Raw genomic sequence first — 22562 nt, forward strand, 5'->3', positions numbered from 1 at the left:
TTAAAAATATAATAAGTATTAACATTAGGCAATACATTTTTATGATATATAACAAAATAGAGCATAATAACATACTCATTATTATTGGTATTATTATGTATTACTATAAAGCCACCAGCTGCATATCCACTTTGTGGACACTTCTTGCTACTATTCTTCTTCTTTGTACATTGGACAAGTGCTTGCATCTCTTTATTACTGCATTATCCCTCAGTTCAAGTTAATAGGAGCTGTTCTCCTTATCAACAAAATATTCTCCTTGTTAAAATTGTCTAAGTACATTTCTGAAAACATTGCGATGACGCTTAAGCCAATAAGTTGGAGATTTGTTTTAACATTTAATATTAATTTTCACATAATTAAAATATTTTTTCCCAGGCACAGCTTTTACAGCCCAGGCTGTAGCAGCTTAACCCTTAAACTGCGCATGGGGTATATATACGGAATGAGTAACATGTCCCACTGTGCGCATGACGTACATATACGCCATAGGGTGCCAGGCCCGATTCAAATGGCATACGGCTACACGGGGTGCACATTAGCTTCCTCAGGGCACTTGTAACAAGATGTCATTTAAAAAAAAAATCGTGGGCAATATTCTCAGGTGTGAGAGGCACAGTACTGTTGGAGCAACCAAGGCTGGCGCACGCAGCATGAGCGAACAGCATTGCTGTTCAGCTTGTGACCACGGCATTGCCGAAAAATGTGAAAATAAATATATAATTGCTATTATTTAGCGATGACAATATTACAGATGACCCCTGACTGTGATATAAATAACCAGGGTTGTGATAATAGCAGGATTGTTGTACTAATTAGCGCTGTGGGACGAGTGATGCTGAGACACGGAGGGAGATAGCATCGTTTACTGACTGTGTGCCACCTGTTATTGTCTGCATTCACCATACCAGGTCAGTGGTTCTCTATGGTGAACACAAATGTAGATACTTATATATAATGTGTGTATTAGTGTAATAACAGCAAAAGGATTATGCTGGGAGGAGCCATTTGGGTGACGGAGGTGATGTCGTCTGCATGATTTGTCTTGTTGTGCAGAGGGTGGCCACTATGCTCTTTGGGCACTCTACAAGCTTAGGTGTACAGTTACGGTGCATACAACATGTAGATACTTATATATAATATGTGTATATATGGGGAGCCGGTTGGCCGAGCAGACAGCACGCTGGACTTGTGATCCTGGGTTCGATCCCAGGCGCCGGTGAGAAACAATGGGCAGAGTTTCTTTCACCCTATGCCCCTGTTACCTAGCAGTAAAATAGGTGCCTGGGTGTTAGTCAGCTGTCACGGGCTGCTTTCCGGGGGTGGAGGCCTGGTCGAGGACCGGGCCGCGGGGACACTAAAAACCCCCGAAATCATCTCAAGATACCCTCAAGAAATGGTAATAACACTGCATACAGTATTGTTGGGGGAGAAAGTTTAGTGCGTGTGACCATGAATGAGTCAGGGAGCCTCCAGCTGTGTGTATAGCGACGACTCTTAGTGCCTGAGCTAACTATATCAGCTTAGCTGTACAGTTGTGGTGAACAAAATATATACATACTTATATATAACGTCTGTATATAGTGTAATAACACCACAAATGGTATTGTTGGGGGAGAAAGTTTAGTGCGTGTGACCTTGAATGGGTGAGGGAGCCGCCAGCTGTGTGTATAGCAACAACTTGTAGTGCCTGAACTAACTATATCAGCTTATCTGTACAGTTGTGGTGAACAAAACATGTTGATTCTTATATATAATGTCTGTATATTTTGAATAAAACATAAAACAGGATGGTGGGAGGAAAAAGTGGGCGAGTGAGGCGCTGTTGAGGGAGTGGCAGCGAGTGGCTAGCTGGTGTGTGGCGGTCACTCCTCGTTGCTTTTCGACTCTCAATACCAACTTAGTGGTTCGTTATGGCGAACAAAACATGCAGATACTTATATATAACCTGTGTATAGAGTGTAATAGCAGCAAAACTATTTGTTTATTGTTTTATGAACATAATAATTGAATCAGTAATATGCACACCATACTTTTGAGTATAGCAATTATTCATCACTTTTATTATATAAATATATTACAATACACACCATTGAATAATATTATGGCAAAAAACTAAGAAAAAATCATTCAGAGACATAGAAATAATTAAGTGATAATATCTTTGCGGCAACTCCCAACTGTCAGCGCGGGTGACGCTGACCGGCTCTGACGACCGTTCTGTCAACGCCCACTTTTTGCCAGACTTCCTCATTCAATTGTGGCCAAAATATGTCACCTACTATTTTTTTATTTTTTCCCGTGCTCAGGGAACACATACAGTATTAACATTTTAAGAAGACGCAATAATTTGTTAGAATTTTTTTTCTTGCGCACATGGGTGTAAATGTCCTCAGGACCCCTGAGCAGTGGAAGGGTTAAGGGTTAATGCACATGGTTTGTATTATGTAGGCTATTTGAGAGGGGAGGGGAGGCAGCCGAGAACCCGCCCATAACCCCCCTTCCCCATTCCTGCCCACCCTCCTTACTCCTGCCCATCTTCCTTACTCCTGCCCGCCCTCCTTATTCCTGTCCATCCTCCTTATTCCTGCCCACCCTCCTTACTCCTGCCCACCCTCCTTACTCCTGCCCACCCTCCTTACTTCTGCCCATCGTCCTTATTCCTGACTACCCTCTTTACTCCTGCCCACCCTCCTTATTCCTGCCCATCCTCCTTATTCCTGCCCACCCTCCTTACTCCTGCTCACCCTCCTTACTCCTGCCCACCCTCCTTACTTCTGCCCATCGTTCTTATTCCTGACTATCCTCTTTACTCCTGCCCACCCTCCTTACTCCTGGCTACCCTCCTTACTCCTGGCTATCCTCCTTACTCCTGCCCACCTTCCATTATCTTGCCCACCCTCCTTACTCCTGGCTACCCTCCTTACTCCTGGCTACCTTCCATTATCTTGCCCACCCTCCTTACTCCTGCCCACCCTCCTTACTCCTGGCTACCCTCCTTACTCCTGCCCACCCTCCTTACTCCTGCCCCACCCTCCTTACTCCTGCCCACCCTCCTTACTCCTGGCTACCCTCCTTACTCCTGCCCACCCTCCTTACTCCTGCCCACCCTCCTTACTCCTGCCCACCCTCCTTACTCCTGCCCACCCTCCTTACTTTTGCTCAAAGCACAATACCTAAACAAAATTATTTAATTTTTCTAAACATTTACTATGTTTTGGTGGGAAAATTTTTGTCATAGAAACCTTAAATTTGTTTTATTTTGCCTTAATAGGTAATACTGCTTCCAGTCTCAGCTCGGCTTCCCAGGACGATAGCAAACACAACTTCTGCCCATTAATGATGGTAAGGACAATTTTATTATTACTACCAGTGTGTGTGTTTATCATGATGTCAATAACCAGTGATTGTGAGTGTATTAATCAAAATATTTTCATTAACTAGTGTATTAATGTTGGTGTTGTCTTTTATCACTGGGATAAACGAGTTTAGTGAGCATCAGTCTGGTGCTATGGTGATTGTTTTTATCTTTTCTGATAGACTTAATAGTATCATTAACGTTTATCTCTGATATGGTACCTGGAGTACCTGGAGAGAGTTTTGGGAGTTCTTTTAGTCCCCGAGCCCGACCTGGGGTCTGGCTTGACTTGTGATAACTTGGTCCAACAGGCTGTTGCTTGAAGCAGCCTGCAGGCCCACATATCCACTATAGCCTGGTTGGTCCGGCACTACTTGCAAGAACTTGTCCATGTGCCTCTTGAATACATCCACCTTCGTTCTGGCAATATTTCTAATTCGGTGTTGAACAGCTGTGGACCCCTAATGTTTAGACAGTGCTCTCTGATTGTGTCTATAGCACCTCTACTCCTCACTGGTTCTATTCTGCATTTCCTTCCATACCTTTCGCTCCAGTATGTTGTTATTCTACTGTGCAAATTTGGGACATGGCCTTCAAGTATCTTCCATGTATTTGATACCTTTCTCTTCTCCTTTCCAAAGAGTGCATTTTAAAAGCTTTGAGACGGTCCCAGTAATTTAGATGTTTTATCATTTCTATGTATGCCGTATTTATTCTGTGTATTCCCTCTAATTCAGAGATCTCTCCTGGTCTGTAAGGGGAAGTGAGTACCAAGAATTACTTAAGATGGGACAGCATTAGTGATTTAAATAGTATTAGCATTGCTGGTCCCTGGAACGTTCTCATAAACCATCCTACCATTTTCCTGGCTGCCACTATATTTGCTCAGTTATGTTCACTAAATGTCAGGTTGTCAGACATCATAATTCCCAGGTCTTTTACCTGTCGCTTTCCTTCAACAAGTAGTTCTGATTGCATCCTGTACCCAGTGTTTTGTTCAAGTTCCTCGTTTCCACCATACCTAAATACTGTAGAAACCCACTAATCTGGAATCCGCCAATCCGGAAAAACGCCCTCATTTGGCAAAAATCGTGGCCGGATAAAGGTATCTCCCTCTCCGGCTAAAATGTCCATGGAAGCCGAACTAGCGGATATTTGGCTGAATCAACGGCCTAACACTCGTTGTACACCACCACCAGGAAGGGAGGGAGTCACTCTCACTGCTGCTCACTTCCTCTGTCCCACCCACATTCACTGCCTCCCTCCCTCCCTCCCTAAGAGATTCTTCTGTAGGTGGCAGTAGATTGCCAGCCAGAGATAACCTGGAGAATTTCCATCTAATACAGTAAAGGAGTCATGAAACAAGTATCTTTATAACTTTTTATTATCCTAATAATATTACTAAACAAAATCTGTAACCAAAAATATATATGATGATGTACAGTGTGTCCTCACTTGAAAGAACTATATGGGGCGAGGCTGATTCATTTCCCCGTGGAATTCGTTCTACCTGTCGGCCCCAGGCTGTCCCTCCCCTTATGTGAAAATAACAGAGGTCCTACATCCACTATCAACTAAACAATATTCACAGAAAATCTATTTATTATGTATTTATTATTTTGAACATGGCACATGATAGAACAGTCATTGGTAAACAATTCCATATCAAAATCATAACTATGTGATGGTTATTGGTGGCTGCAAATATGATGTATTGGCCAGGGTTTCCATAAGCCAAATGTATCAGTCTATATAAATATTCATAAACAATTCATTTACAGTATTATAAATTAATTTTCACTTTGGCATTTGATAGAACAATCATTTACAAACAATTTGGAATAAAAATGCTATGAATTTGAGCATTAATGAATCCAATCAAGCAAAATCACATAATTTTCTCAACAAACTGACAAGAGGAGGGGCCGTTGGCAGGCCGCCGGTGGTAAGGGGAGGGAGGGAGGGTCCGGTCGCTGGTAGTCAGGTGTGGGAGGGGGGGGGGGTGGTGGCCAGACTGGCAGGCCTTGGGCCAGACCAGGCCTCAGGCCTGGGCCAGGCCTTTTCAGGATTGGGCAGCAGAAAATAACATGATGTTTAACAGTGATAAATTCCAGGTACTCAGGTACGGCAAAAATGAGGATCTGAAACATAATACAGGGTACAAAACACAATTGAATCTGCCCATAGTAGGAAAACAGCATGTCAAGGATTTGGGAATAATGATGTCCGACGACCTAACGTTTAGGGAGCATAACCAAGCAAATATTGCAGCAGTCAGAAAAATGATACGATGGATATCGTGAACTTTCAAATCCAGGGATCCCATCACGATGGTTGTACTCATCAAGTCACTTGTGTTGTCCCGTCTTGAGTATTGCTCAGTACTCACTTCCGCCTTCAGAGCAGGGGAGATTGGTGAAATAGAGGGAATACAGAGAACATATATGGCACGCATAGACGCAATAAAGCACCTAAATTATTGGGATCGTCTCAAAGCTCTCCAAATGTACTCGCTAGAAACGAGACGAGAGAGATACCAAATGATATACACATGGAAAATACTGGAGTGCCAGGTCCCAAATCTACACAGTAAAATAAGAACATACTGGAGTGAACGATACAGAAGAAAATGCAGAATAGAACCAGTGAAGAGCAGAGGTGCCATAGGCACAATCAGAGAACACTGTATAAACATCAGAGGTCCGCGGTTGTCCAACGTCCTCCCAGCGGGCATAAGAAATATTGCCGGAACAACCGTGGACATCTTCAAGAGGAAACTAGATTGCTTCCTCCAAGGAGTGCTGGACCAACTGGGCTGTGGTGGGTATGTGAGCCTGCGGGCTGCTCCAAGCAACAGCCTAGTGGACCAAACTCTCAAAAGTCAAGCCTGGCCTCGGGCCGGGCTTGGGGAGTAGAAGAACTCCCAGAACCCCATCAAGCAGGCCAGTCCTTAGGCCAAACTTCAGACCAGGCCTGAGGCCAGACCTCAGATCAGACCTCAGGCCAGACCTCTGGCCATGCCTTAGGCCAGACCTCAGGCCAGGCCTCGGCCAGACCAGTCCAGGCCTCGGGTCAGACCAGCCCAGACCTCAGGCCAGACCTCAGACCAGGCTTCAGGCCAGGCCTCAGACCAGGCCAGACCTCAGACAAGGCCTCAGAGCAGGCCACAGAGCTGGCCTCAGGCCAGACCTGAGAAAGAGAACGCAGACGACACTATAAACGCAGGAAAAAAATAACGGAACTGCTTATGCAGACACGAATTTCCCTTCAAAGAAGGAATAATTTAAATAGGGAGATTGAAGAACTCGAGCGAAAATTGAAACACTCATATGAAACTGAAGAAAGGCAGTTAGAACAGAAAGCAATTCAGGAAATAAAGAAAAATCCAAAATATTTCTTCTCATATGCGAAATCAAAAGCAAAAACCACTGCCAGTATTGGACCTATTCGTACAAGTGAAGGTTCATACACGGAGGATGACAAAAAAATTAGTGAAATCCTAAAAAAGCAGTATGAGGACATGTTTAGCACTCCAATAAACAACATGAAGGTGGAAGATCAAGACAATTTCTTTATGCGGGATATTCAAACCCCTGTAAATATAACTGATATAAACACGAGCGCACTAAATTTTGAAAGAGAAATTGAAAACATGCCCATGCACTCGGCCCCAGGTCCAGACTCATGGAATTCAATATTTATAAAGAAATGCAAAGTGCCGGTAGCACAGGCACTCAGTATAGTGTGGAGGAAGAGCTTGGACACGGAGATACCAGATGCACTTAAAGTAGCAGACATAGCCCCTCTACACAAGGGAGGGAGCAAAGCATTGGCAAAAAATTATAGACCAGTTGCACTAACATCGCACATCATAAAAGTATTTGAGAGAGTGATTAGGAGTCAGGTCACCAATTTCATGGAGACCAATGACCTTCACAACCCAGGCCAACATGGATTTCGAGCGGGAAGATCGTGCCTCTCACAGCTACTTGAGCACTATGACAAAGTCACTGAGGCATTAGAAGAGAAACAGAATGCTGATGTGATATACACGGACTTCGCAAAGGCTTTCAATAAATGTGACCATGGCGTGATAGCACACAAAATGAAGTCAATGGGAATAACCGGTAAAGTAGGACGCTGGATACTCAGTTTTCTGTCAAACAGGACTCAGCGAGTAACTGTCAACCATATAAAATCTATCCAAGTGCAGTGAAAAGCTCTGTACCTCAGGGTACAGTCCTTGCACCGCTGCTTTTCCTTATTCTCATATCAGATATAGACAAAAATACAAGTCACAGCTTCGTATCATCCTTTGCAGATGACACAAAAATCAGTATGAAAATTACCTCGGCTGAGGACATTGAAAAACTTCAAGATGATATTAATAAAGTTTTCGACTGGGCATCAGAAAATAACATGATGGTTAACAGTGATAAATTCCAGGTACTCAGGTACGGTAAAAATGAGGACCTTAAACATAATACAGAGTACAAAACACAATCAAATGTACCCATAGTAGGAAAACAGCATATAAAGGATTTGGGAATAATAATGTCTGACGACCTAACGTTTAAGGAGCATAACCAAGCAAATATTGCGACAGCCAGGAAAATGATAGGATGGATTACGAGAACTTTCAAATCCAGGGATCCCATCACAATGGTTGTACTCTTCAAGTCACTTGTGTTGTCCCGTCTTGAGTACTGCTCAGTACTCACTTCCCTCTTCAGAGCAGGAGAGATTGCTGAAATAAAGGGAATACAGAGAACATATACGGCACGCATAGACGCAATAAAGCACCTAAATTATTGGGATCGTCTCAAAGCCCTCCAAATGTACTCACTAGAAAGAAGACGAGAGAGATATCAAATAATATACACCTGGAAGATACTGGAGGGCCAAGTACCAAATCTACACAGAAAATAACAACGTACTGGAGTGAACGACATGGAAGAAAATGTAGAATAGAACCAGTGAAGAGCAGAGGTGCCATAGGCACAATCAGAGAACACTGTATAAACATCAGAGGTCCGCGGTTGTTTAACGTCCTCCCAGCAAGCATAAGAAATATTGCCGGAACAACCGTGGACATTTTCAAGAGGAAACTAGATTTATTCCTCTAAGGAGTGCCGGACCAACCAGGCTGTGGTGGGTATGTGGGCCTGCGGGCCGCTCCAAGCAACAGCCTGGTGGACCAAACTCTCACAAGTCGAGCCTGGCCTCGGGCCGGGCTTGGGGAGTAGAAGAACTCCCAGAACCCCATCAACCAGGTAACCAGGTAACCAGACCTCAGCCCAGACCTCAAGCCAGACCTAGAGCCAGACCTCAGACCAGGCCTCAGATTAGGCCTCAGGTCAGACCTCAGACAAGGCCTCAGGATAGACCTCAGACCAGGCCTCAAGCCAGACCTCAGACCAGGCCTCAGGCCAGACCTCAGGCCATGCCTTAGGCCAGGCCTCGGGCCAGACCTCAGTCCAGGCCTCGGCCAGACCAGACCAGGCCTCGGGTCAGACCAGCCCAGACCTCAGGCCAGACCTCAGACCAGGCTTCAGGCCAGACCTCAGGTCAGGCCTCAGACCAGGCCAGACCTCAGGCCAGGCCTTAGGCCAGACCTCAGACCAGGCTCTCAGACCAGGCCTCAGGCCAGACCTCAGGCCAGGCTCTCAGACCAGGCCAGACCTCAGGCCAGGCCTCAGGCCAGGCCTCAGGCCAGGCCTCAGATCAGACCTCAGACCAGGCCTAAGGATAGACCTCAGACAAGGCCTCAGGATAGACCTTAGACCAGGCCTCAGGCCACACCTCAGACCCAGACCTTGACCTGTCTCAGATAATGTTGACTGTGTAGAGGCTAGCTGCTTTTTTACCCCCCCCCCCCCCAATGTATCACCCTCACCACTAACACCGCCATTTATTATGAATTCTTCATTTTGACTGTGGAATATGGTAGAGCTGTGTGTTACAAACAACTGAAATGGTAACATTTTCTCAGCTAATTAGATGAAAAGCAGACAGTGAGTGAAATATCGAGGTGGAGCATGGAGGCGCCAGCCACATGTTGCCATTTAGATGATAACTCTGACAACTTTCCCCACTGACACAACCTGCCTCCCCTGACACCACTATTACTCCATCTTCCCTGACAACTTCCCCCACTGACACAACCTGCCGCCCCTGACACCACTATTACTCCGTCTTCCCTGACAACTTCGCCCACTGACACAACCTGCCTCTCTTGACACCACTATTACTCCGTCTTCCCTGACAACTTCCACCACTGACACAACCTGCCTCCCCTGACACCACTATTACTCCAGCTTCCCTGACAACTTCCCCCACTGACACAACCTGCCTCCCCTGACACCACTATTACTCCAGCTTCCCTGACAACTTCCCCCACTGACACAACCTGCCTCCCCTACACCACTATTACTCCAGCTTCCCTGACAACTTGCACCACTGACAACCTCCCTTCCATGAGAATAACTTACACCACCTGCCCCCTAACAATAAACCCTAACTACTCATACCACTTGCCCCCTGACAACAACTCTCACCAATGACTCCTGACACAATTTTATCATCCTTCAACCATTTCTCCCTGGAAACAATGGGTAAGCATAATAAAACACTGTATAACTGTTTACACTTTGAATCATAGTTGATGAAGACCACCTCCGACGCTCAGTCTCTGTAACCACTTGGACTAATATTCCTCGCTTAATCGAACATTTTATATGTTCTACTGAACATTTAGTAATGAATTCAATTTGGATCTTCCGGGAATTCGCTAGAGCGGGGTTCTTTATAGTGAGGATGCACTGTATGTCACCTACGATTTTATTATTATTTTTGCAGTGATCAGGGAACATAAATGAACACCTTTATAAAATGAAAAACAATTTGGATTTTATTTTTGTGGTGCCTGGTGGTGTTGCAGGCCAATAGCCCTTAGCAGTTTAAGGGTTAATGAAACATGGTTGAAAGAGGATACAACAAAACTCTTTAACATACCAAACTACTTGGCAATTCATAACTGTCGGCCAATCCAGAGAGGTGATGGTACTACTGTCTCCACTTGATTATACGGACTATATGGGAAGGACCCCCAGCCGGATAATCACATGTTCTGGATAATGGTACTTTTTCACCTATGAGTCCAAAACTAACCATTTCCAACTATTTTTATACTATAAACAATATAATTTGATTTGCCTTGCCACATATAATTATTAAATATTCAACTAGAAACCTCAACTTACCTTGTTGTTGTTTGTCTTTTTGATTGATGCCACATATCAATCATATTGGTTTCAAAAGGTGACACCCCTAGTGTCAGCACCTGCAACAGAGGAGCTCCAGGATATTTCACAATTCCTAAGTATTGTAGTACAGGTTGATGATAGTGAGTGTTGTCCCAAGGAACATAAGTGTTGTGCTTTGGAAAAATAGGTGAGATAACACGAATGTGCAAAGTGAAGTGAAAAATTAGATGAGAAAAAGTGACCCTAGTGTTTACAGTTCAGACAAAAACATTCAAGATGGCCACCAGCAAGAAGGAAAACAAAACAGACCTAGATTTTGGAGGTTTTAATGAAGAAAACATTGATATAAGCAGTCTACACAACAAATTGGCAAAATTAGATATTATAGTAAACTATCATGAAGAAATAATCAGCAAATTGAAAGAAAGTAATGAGCACTTGAGTAGCAAGGTTTTAGGTCTTGAGGGGTTAGTGAAAGACTTATGCAAGGACAAGAATCAACTGGAAACAAATTGCAAAGCCATGGAAGAGGAAAATAAACTCTTAAAAATAGCTTTGGAAGAAGTTAAAACAAACTTAAATGACTATGATAGGTTAGGTAAGGAAATTCAGCAGGAAAAACAGCTTTTGTCAGTACAGATGGAGGAAGCTACACAGGGAATAGAAGAGTGCAAGAAAGATATGCAACTCACCTATGTACAAGTGGCCAAGGAGAAGGAAAAAATAGAAGCAGTAAAGGAAGCCAAACACTGCAGCAACCAGGATAAAACAAACATTAGGCTGGAAGTCAGAAAGGAACTGGCATCAAATCCTAAATTGGTGCAAAACACAGTTGATCGAAGTCTCTGATAATTTTTGGTTGCAAAGAAAAGGAGATAATATCCAGGCCAGAAAGAGCTGTAGAAGAAGAGAAAGTAGTAGATAAAATTGTTGGTCTCTTGGAAGGTCTTACTACCATCGAGAATGTCTGCGACTTCAGGAGGATTGGAAAGTACGTAAAAGGGAAAGATCGACCTTTTGAGGATCACCCTAAACGGTGCCAAACAGATGGAAGAAGTACTAAGGAATGCTTGAAAATTACAAAGTGATGAGGTAGGGAAAGTATGGTCGTTAAGACGAGATCTTTCAAAAGAAGATAGAGTGAAGCTGAAACTGAACCTTGCCGAGGCAAAACGTTTAAATGAGACCAGGAATGAACAAGAAATGAATTCTTTTTTCTACAAAGTGATAGGGATAGGCAAACCAGTAAAGTGGTACATAAAGGCAAACAAAAGGATTAGAGAGGGGGGAGTGAAGAATAAGGGGAGGGGGAACAAGTTCCTGAAAATTACATACACCAACATAGATGGAGTGAGATCAAAGATACTGGAGTTAAGTGATGTAATACAGCTGCAGACACCAGACATTGTTGCACTCATGGAGACAAAACTTGAAGATGATATTTTAAATGAGGTCATATTCCCAAGAGGCTACTCAGTCTGGAGACGGGACAGAAAAATTAGGAAAGGCGGTGGCGTTGCTGTGCTGGTGAAAGAACACCTAAAGGTAATCGAAATAATAATTGCCAATCCACGAGAAGTTGACATAATAGCACTAGAGATATGTAATCAGGATAAACTAACGATCATAAATGCATATAGTCCACCGCCAAGCAACACATGGTCAAAGGAGGAGCTAGATAATAAACGAGAGGGTCTTATAACAATAATGAGAGAAATTAGAGTCAGAGCTGATAAAGATAGATCACGACTGTTGGTAGTCGGAGACTTCAACTTAAAATCCATAGACTGGGAGGCATATGAAGCTAGAACGGAGGATTTTTGGACTTGTAGATTCGTAAACCTCATCCTGGAAACATTCACGTTTCAACATGTTAAACAAGCTACGAGGATAAGGGAAGGGGATGTTCCCTCCATGCTGGATTTGATATTTACCAGGAAAGAGGAAGAGATATTAGACATTCAGTACCTCCCTCCCTTAGGTAAAAGTGACCAATGTCTTATTGGTTATAAAGTATGCAATGTGTTATAATTTGGAAGAAAATGAAGTTGAAGCAGTTGAAAAGCCTGATTTCAGGAGAGGCTGTTATAGGGAACTCAGACATTTCTTTAACCCTCAAACCGCTAGGGGCCCAAATGGAATTCACACCCACAGGCGCAACAAAAAAAAAAAAATCCAAAAAATTCTTTCGTCTTATAGAAGTGTTAATTTTTGTTCCCCTGATCACGGAAAAAATAACAAAAAAATCGTAGGTGTCATATTTTAGCCGCAATAGGGTAGGGAAGTGTGGCAAAAAAGGGGCGTTGGCAGAGCCTTCGCCAGATGAGGTCTACTCCGCCCGAGCTGTCAGACGGCAGTTGCCACAAATATATTATTACCTAATTATTTCAATGTCTCTGATTTTTTCTTAGTTTTTTTGCAGTAATATTATTCCATACAGTGAATTGTGGTATATTTATATTATAAAATGTGTGAACCATCGCTGTACTCAAAATTATGGTGTGCATATTAGTGATTCAATTATTATGTTCATAAAACAATAAACAAATAGTTTTGCTGTTGTTACACTATATACACAGGTTATATATAAGTATTTTCATTGTTTTGTACACCATAACGAACTACTAAGTTGGTCTTGTGAGTCAAAAAGCAACGAGGAGTGACCGCCAAACACCAGCGAGCCACTCACTGCCACTCCCTCCCTCAACACCACCTCACTCACCCTCATTCACCTCCTACAATACTCTTTCTGTATTTATTCACTATACACAGACGTTATATATACGTATTTACATGTTTTGTTCACCATAACTGTACATCTAAGCTTGTATGGTGAGTAAATGCCACAAAGACGTAGCTACTCACACAGTCAGCTGATCGGCGGCCGCCCTCAAGGCCAGACGCACTAATATTTGTCCTTCAACAATATTGTTTGTGGTGTTATTACGCTATATACACATATTATATATAAGTATCTACCTGTTTTATTCACCATACCTGAACAAATAAGCTCGTATGGTGCCCAAAGACCATAGTGGCCATCAGTAAACACCATGCCAAGACGTGCAAACGAAGCTCCTCCCTCACCAAAATGGCGGCTCCCAACCTACTCCTCTCGCTGTTATCACACTCTATACACACGTTATATATAAGTATCTACATTTGTGTTCACCATATCGAACCACTAAGCTGGTATGGTGAGTGCAGTCATTAAATGGTGGCCACACACAGTCAGAAGACGACGCCACAACCCACCCTCGCACAGCCTTACGCCTCCCTCCATGGAGCACAGCGCTAAATATCACCACAATCCTGCTATTATCAGAATCCTGGTCAGTTTTATCACAGTCAGGGGGCTTCAGTAATACTATCACTGCTAAATAATAGCAGTATCATATATATTATAGTATTTGTAGGCGATGCTGTGGTCACAAGCTGAACAGCGGTGCTGTGAGCTCATGCTGCGTGCGCCAGCCTTGGTGGCTTGCTCAATACTGACGCTGTAACACCCAAGAATGTTGGCCTGGATTTTTTTTCTAGGTGGCATCTGGCAACTATCGGTCGTGGCTGTACTATAGCTGCCCCTATCCCAGGCGGGGAGTTTAAATTATAGCGCTAGACACGAAATCATATATAAATGATGTGTGCGGTTTCGGTTTTGTCACTGATCTCATTTATATATGATATGCGCGGTTTGAGGGTTAAGGAAATTGACTGGAAAGACTTGATGTTAGGACATGAAGTAAATGAGATGTATGTCAAGTTTTGTGAAATATATGATAAAGGCACAAAAAAATTTATTCCAAAGCAGAGATTCAGAACTAGGAAACAGGATTAGTTCGACAGAAATTGCGAGAGGTCCAGAGACCAAAAGATACAAAAATGGAATCAATATAGGAAGAGGCCAAACCCCAAAACGTACCAGTGATACAAAGATGCGAGAAACAACTACACGACAGTGAGGAGAGAGGCAGAAAGAAATTTTGAAAAAGGGGATTGCAGGCAAATGTAAAACAGAACCAGGTCTATTCTGTAAATTCATGAACAACAAATTGCAGGTAAAGGATAATATTCAGAAGTTGAAAATGGGAAATAGATTCACATAAAATGAAAAGGAAATGTGTGAAACATTAAATGAAAAGTTCCAAAGTGTGTTTGTACAAAATGAAATCTTCAGGGAACCAGACACAATAAGAATTCCAGAGAACAGCATAGAGCACATAGCGGTGTCTAGAGATGAAGTGGAGAAAATGCTTAAGGAGCTAAGTAAGAACAAAGCAGTTGGTCCAGATGGAGTTTCACCATGGGTTCTGAGAGAATGTGCACCTGAGCTCAGCATTCCACTTCAACTGATTTTTCAGGCATCCCTGTGTAAAGGAGTTGTAGCTGATGTGTGGAAAAACGCTAACATCGTCCCAATCTACAAAAGTGGTAGCAGGGAAGACCCCCTCAATTATAGACCTGTTTCATAGACAAGTGTAATAGTAAAAATATTGGAAAAAATAATTATAACTAAATTGGTAGAACACCTGGAGAAAAAGATATAATATCAGACAAACAGTATGGTTTTTGATCTGGAAGATCCTGTGTAATGAATTTACTCAGTTTCTATGATTGAGCCATAGAGCCATCGAGAGGTTGTGTTAGCTCACACAGTGAGAGGTTGTGTTAGCTGGAGCTCCGATTGTAGTAACATTATTATAGCAATAATGGAAGGATTAGTGAAGGAATTAATGAATCTAGTTGGAACTCTCAGAGCAGAGATGGATTCCCTACAAGAGGAGGTACGACAGCTGAAACATCGGGAAGAAACGAAGGAGGAGACCAATATTAACCCTTCCACTGCTCAGGGGTCCTGAGGACATTTACACCCCTGTGCGCAAGAAAAAAAAAATCTAAAAAATTATTTTGTCTTTTTAAAATGTTAATTTGTGTTCCCTGAGCATGGGGAAAAAAATCATAGGCGACATATTTTGGGCGCAATTGACCGAGGAAGTCTTGCAAAAAGTGGCGTTGACAGAGCGGTCGTCAGAGCCGGTCAGCGTCACCCGCACTGACAGATGGGAGTTGCCACAAAGATATTATCACTTAATTATTTCTATGTCTCTGATTTTTTCTTAGTTTCTTTTGCAGTAATATTATTCAATAGTGTGTATTGTAATATATTTATATAATAAAAGTGGTGAATAATCGCTATACTCAAAAGTATAGTGTGTATATTAGTGATTCAATTATTATGTTTATAAAACAATAAACAAATAGTTTTCCTGCTATTACAGTCTATACACAGGTTATATATAAGTATCTGCATGTTTTGTTCACCATAATGAACCACTAAGTTGGTATTGAGAGTTGAAAAGCAACGAGAGTTACCGCCACACACCAGCAACCACTCGCTGCCACTCCCTCAACAACGCAACACTCGCCCACTTTTTCCTCCCACCATCCTGTTTTATATTTTATTCACAATATAAAGATGTTATAAGAAACTACATGTTTTGTTCACCACAAGTGTACAACTAAGCAGATATAGTTTAGGCACTAAGAGCCGTTGCTATACACACAGTCAGCTAGCGGCTGCCTCACTCACTCAAGGCCACACGCACTAGTAGTAGTGCGTGGTAACTAGTAGTTTCAAAGCGTTATATGACAAAGAGTGCTGAGAAGACGGGACACCACGAGCGTAGCTCTCATCCTGTAACTACACTTAGGTAATTACACTTAGGTAATTACTAAACTTTCTCCCCCCAATAATACCGTTTGTGGTGTTATGACACTATATACATACATTATATATAAGTATGTATATGTTTTGTCCATCACAACTGTACAGCTAAGCTGATATAGTTAGTTCAGGCACTAAGAGTCGTCGCTATATACACAGCTGGAGGCTGCCTCACTCACTCAAGGCCACATGCACTAAACTTTCTCCCCCAACAATACCGTTTGTGGTGTTATGACACTATATACAGACGTTATATATAAGTATGTATATGTTTTGTTCACCACAAGTGTACAGCTAAGCTGATATAGTTAGTTTAGGCACTAAGAATCGTCGCTATACACACAGCTGGCGGCGCCCTCACTCATTCAAAGTCACACGCACTAAACTTTCTCCCCCAACAATACTGTTTGTAGTGTTATTACACTATATACACATATTATATATAAGTATCTACATGTTGTATGCACCGTAACTGTACACCTAAGCATGTAGAGTGCCCAAAGAGCATAGTGGCCACCCTCTGCACAACAAGACAAATCATGCAGACGACATCACCTCCGTCACCCAAATGGCTCCTCCCAGCATAATCCTTTTGCTGTTATTACACTAATACACACATTATATATAAGTATCTACATTTGTGTTCACCATAGAGAACCACTGAGCTGGTATGATGAATGCAGACAATAACAGGTGGCCACACAGTCAGTAAACGATGCTATCTCCCTCGGTCTCTCAGCATCACTCGTCCCACAGCACTAATTATTACAACAATCCTCCTATTATCACAACCCTGGTTATTTATATCACAGTCAGGGGTCATCTGTAATATTGTCATCGCTAAATAATAGCAATTATATATTTATTTTGACATTTTTTGGCGATGCTGTGGTCACAAGCTCAACAGCAATGCTGTTCGCTCATGCTGCGTGCGCCAGCCTTGGTTCCTCCAACAGTACTGTGCCTCTCACACCTGAGAATATTGCCTACGATTTTGTTTTTAAATGGCGTCTGTTTACAAGAGCCCTGAGGAAGCTAATGTGAACCCCATGTAGCCGCGGGCCATTTGAATCGGGCCTGGCACCCTTGGGCGTATATATATGCCATGCGCACGGTGGGACATGTTACTCAGGGCGTATATATATGCCATGCGCAGTTTAAGGGTTAACAAGACCTCGTCGTGGAAAATCGTTAAGGACAGGGGTCTTAAGAAGACCTTGACAAGGCAGCCTACAGACACCCTAAGGACAGCAAATTCATTTGCCATGTTGGAGGATGAGTGCTGTGGTGAGCCTGCAGTTCACTCAGAACAGAAATCAGCGAGGAGCGGCAGAGCGCAGGAACCTCAGGGTCCTCAGAAAGTTAAGGAGGTACCGAGGCGAATTTTGGTTGTGGGAGATTCCCAGGTGAGGTATTTAGACAGGACGTTTTGTGCCAGAGATAGGGGGAACACGTTAAGGGTCTGCTATCCGGGAGCTGGAATTGGAGATATTGTTGACAACATGAAAGATATTATGACGGGAAATGGGAACAAACCCATTATTTGTATTAGTGCAAGGGGTAATGATGTTGGACGAGTTAGGAGTGAGGAACTGATAAAGAAATTTAACAAAGCCATAGAATTAGTTAGGAGCAAGGGAGGAATCCCGATCGTATGTGCATTCTTCCAAGAAAGAGCGTTGGGAATGAATGGTCGTCGAGGGCACTTGGTGTCAATTGCCGGCTGGAAAGATATTGCAAATCAAATGCAATATCTTTCATAGACAACTGGGAACACTTCTATGGAAGAAATGAAATGTATGCTTGTGATGGGTTGCATCTATCGAGGGCTGAGGTTGTTGCTGTTGCGAACTCATTGGAACCAGTGGTTAGAGGCATTTGTTTGGGTTTAAACTGTGAGTAGATAGTGGTATGGGAATTGACAGGGAGGAAGGAGGTAATAAAAATATGTGTTTGTTGGAGAAACAAATTGGCAAAATGATCAGGGAAAGAGAAGGGCCTCAAAATAACAATTCACTTAGGGTATATTACACTAACAGTAGAAGTCTAAGAAACAAAATAAACGAGTTAAATGCTCTTATCTGTACAGAAGAAATAGATATTATTGCACTTACTGAAACGTGGATGAATGTAGAAAATAGAGAACTATTAGCTGAATATCAAATAAATGGATTTAAATTATTTCACACAGATAGATATATTAGACGAGGAGGGGGAGTAGCCAAATATGTTAGGGACAATTTGAAATGTAGTCTCAAAGAGAGAATCAAAACTGAGCCACACAAAGAAACTATTTGGATAGAATTAAGCAAAAAAGCAAATATTAATATAATAGGAGTTATATATAGGCCACCAAATTTAGACAGAATGGAAGCAAAGCATCTATGGGATTAAATATCTAGAGTATCTAGATCTAACAGTATTTATGTCATGGGTGACTTTAATTTTAGTGGAATAAACTGGGTGAACAAAACAGGGAGTAATGAAGCAGAAGATTTTCTAGAATTAATTGATGATTGCTTTCTTATGCAACATATTAAGGAACCAACGCGGGGAAATAATATTTTAGATTTAGTGTTAACTAACAGGGAAACACAAATTAAGGACATGGAAATAGGGAGTGAGCTAGGGAACAGTGATCATAAAGAAATCATATTTAGCATAGACTGGAATAGGTCTGTAGGAGAAAATTCTGTTAAAGTGCCTGATTTTCGAAAAGCTGATTTCAATAGCCTAAGAATTTTTTTGGGTCAAATAGATTGGAATGTCTTGGGGATGGAGTGTGGGCTAGACGTAAACCCAGCGACAGGTGACGTAAAAGGGGATTTCGATGTGGATTCAAAATATAACCTTTTTAAAAGTATTCTAAGCAAAGCCCAGGAAAGTAGTATATCATATGTATTGAATAGATCGAATACTAATGATCCAAAGTGGATAACAAATGACCTGAAGAACCTTATAGCGTGGTTCAAAAGAGAGAGCGTGGTACAAAAGGATTAAGAATGGGGAAGTTAGTTTAGAACATGAATTCATACAACTGGTTAGAAATGTTAAAAAAAGAGATAAGGAAAGCAAAAAGAAACTACGAAGTTCGCATAGCAGGGCAAGCGAAGACAAATCCTAAAGGTTTTTTTCAGTTATATCGAACTATGACTAGGGAAAGGATAGGTCCATTAAAAACTGAGACAGGTCAAATAACGAATAATGACGAGGAGATGAGTAGTATTTTTAATAAATATTTTATATCTGTATTTACTAAAGAGGAACTTAACAATGTTCCTTCAGCCGAACAAGTATATGTGGGTGGGGACGAGGACAGGTTAATTAGTTTAGCAGTTACCAGGGAGGACATAATTAAACAAATAGTAAAACTAAAACCAAACAAATCCCCAGGGCCGGATGAAGTGTTTGCCAGGGTGCTTAAAGAATGCAAAGAGTAGCTTTCCGAGCCACTGTCTACCATATTTAATAAATCAATAGAGTTAGGTAGAGTGCCAGAGTCATGGAAGGTAGCTAATGTGGTACCAATTTTTAAGAAAGGAGATAGATCACTTGAGTCAAACTATTGGCCAATTAGCCTAACGTCTATTGTGGGAAAGTTACTTGAATCGATAATTGCAAATACAATTCGTTTCCATCTTGAAAAACATAAATTAATAAATGAGTCACAACATGGTTTTACAAATGGCCATTCATGTTTAACAAATTTGCTAACTTTTTATTCCAGCATAGTTGAGGCAGTTGATAGTGGTAATGATTGTGATGTTGTGTACCTTGACTTTAGCAAAGCTTTTGATACAGTGCCACATGAAAGACTAATTAAAAAAATAGAAGTTCATGGTATTGGGGGTGCTATATTAACTTGGATTAGGGCATGGCTATTCCAAAGGAAACAGAGAGTTAGTATAAATGGGGTTAAGTCAGAGTGGGATAATGTTGTTAGTGGAGTACCTCAGGGCTCTGTCCTGGGACCTCTGTTGTTTATAATATATATAAATGATTTAGATTCAGGTTTGAGTAGCAACATTTGCAAATTTGCCGATGATACAAAAATCGGTAGGGAAATTAATTCGGAGGAGGACTCACTATCACTTCAAGTTGATCTAGATAGGGTTTTGAAATGGTCAAAGGATTGGCAAATGCAGTTTAATGCTGATAAATGTAAAGTTCTGAGGCTAGGTAATGATGATAGAGTTACAAGATACGAGCTAGATGGTGTTGAGATTGTGAAGTCGGATTGCGAAAGGGATCTGGGAGTTATGATTAGTAAGAATTTAAAATAAAAGGAACAATGCCTGAATGTTCGTAATAAGGCAAATAGGACACTGGGATTTATAAGAACATAAGAACAAAGGTAACTGCAGAAGGCCTATTGGCCTATACGAGGCAGCTCCTATATATAACCCCCCAATCCCACTCATATACTTGTCCAACCCGCGCTTGAAAAAATCGAGGTACCCCACCTCCACCACGTTACGCGGCAATTGGTTCCACAAATCAACAACCCTGTTACTGAACCAGTATTTACCCAAGTCTTCTTTAAATCTAAACTTATCCAATTTATACCCATTGTTTCGTGTTCAGTCTTGTGTTGATATTTTTAATACCCTATTAATATCCCCCTTGTTATGTCCATTCATCCACTTGTAAACCTCTATCATGTTACCCCTAACTCTTCGCCTTTCCAGTGAATGCAACTTAAGCTTTGTTAATCTTTCTTCATATGAAAGATTTCTAATTTGGGGAATTAACTTAGTCATCCTACGTTGGACACGTTCAAGTGAATTTATATCAATTCTATAATACGGCGACCAAAACTGAACTGCATAATCCAAATGGGGCCTAACCAGAGCAAGATATAGCTTAAGAACCACACCAGGTGTCTTGTTACTAACGCTTCGATTAATAAATCCCAGTGTCCTATTCGCCTTATTACGAACATTCATGCATTGATCCTTTTGTTTTAAATTCTTACTAATCATAACTCCCAGATCCCTTTCGCAATCCGACTTCGCAATCTCAACACCATCTAGCTCGTATCTTGTAACTCTATCATCATTACCTAGCCTCAGAACTTTACATTTATCTGCATTAAACTGCATTTGCCAGTCCTTTGACCATTTCAAAACCCTATCTAGATCAACTTGAAGTGATAGTGAGTCCTCCTCCGAATTAATTTCCCTACCGATTATCGTATCATCGGCAAATTTGCAAATGTTGCTACTCAAACCTGAATCTAAATCATTTATATATATTATAAACAACAGAGGTCCCAGGACAGAGCCCTGAGGTACTCCACTAACAACATTATCCCACTCTGACTTAGCCCCATTTATATTAACTCTCTGTTTCCTTTGGAATAGCCATGCCCTAATCCAAGTTAATATAGCACCCCCAATACCATAAGCTATTATTTTTTTAATTAGTCTTTCATGTGGCACTGTATCAAAAGCTTTGCTAAAGTCAAGGTACACAACATCACAATCCTTACCACTATCAACTGCCTCAACTATGCTGGAATAAAAAGTTAGCAAATTTGTTAAACATGAATGGCCATTTGTAAAACCATGTTGCGACTCGTTTAATAATTTATGTTTTTCAAGATGGAGACGAATTGTATTTGCAATTATTGATTCAAGTAACTTTCCCACAATAGACGTTAGGCTAATTGGCCGATAGTTTGACGCAAGTGATCTATCTCCTTTCTTAAAAATTGGTACCACATTAGCTACCTTCCATGACTGGCACTTTGCCTGACTCTATTGATTTATTAAATATGGTAGACAGTGGCTCGGAAAGCTCCTCTTTGCATTCTTTAAGCACCCTGGCAAACACTTCATCCGGCCCTGGGGATTTGTTTGATTTTAGTTTTTCTAATTGTTTAATTACATCCTCCCTGGTAACTGCTAAACTAGTCAACCTGTCCTCATCCCCACCCACATAGACTTGTTCGGCTGAAGGCATATTGTTAAGTTCTTCTTTAGTAAATACAGATATAAAATATTTGTTAAAAATACTACTCATCTCCTTGTAAATATCCGTTATATGACCTGTCTCAGATTTTAATGGACCTATCCTTTCCCTAGTCTTAGTTCGATATAACTGAAAAAACCCTTTAGGATTTGACTTTGCTTGCTCTGCTATGCGAACTTCATAGTTTCTTTTTGCTTTCCTAATCTCTTTTTTAACATTTCTAACCAGTTGTATGAATTCC

The 22562-nt window shown here is 41.6% G+C and overlaps 1 protein-coding gene across 1 annotated transcript in view; it reads left to right on the plus strand.

The window, feature by feature from the left end:
* LOC123750137 (tripartite motif-containing protein 59-like) overlaps window positions 1–22562 on the plus strand; it is a 151527-nt gene that overhangs the window by 22911 nt on the left and 106054 nt on the right. Inside the window, exon 2 of the mRNA XM_069325031.1 lies at window positions 3275–3345. Coding sequence (XP_069181132.1) covers window positions 3340–3345 — 6 coding nt within the window. The 5' untranslated portion in view covers window positions 3275–3339. The remainder of the gene's footprint in view (window positions 1–3274; window positions 3346–22562) is intronic.

Source organism: Procambarus clarkii, chromosome 15, assembly GCF_040958095.1.
Source record: "Procambarus clarkii isolate CNS0578487 chromosome 15, FALCON_Pclarkii_2.0, whole genome shotgun sequence".
NCBI classification, from domain to species: domain Eukaryota; kingdom Metazoa; phylum Arthropoda; class Malacostraca; order Decapoda; family Cambaridae; genus Procambarus; species Procambarus clarkii.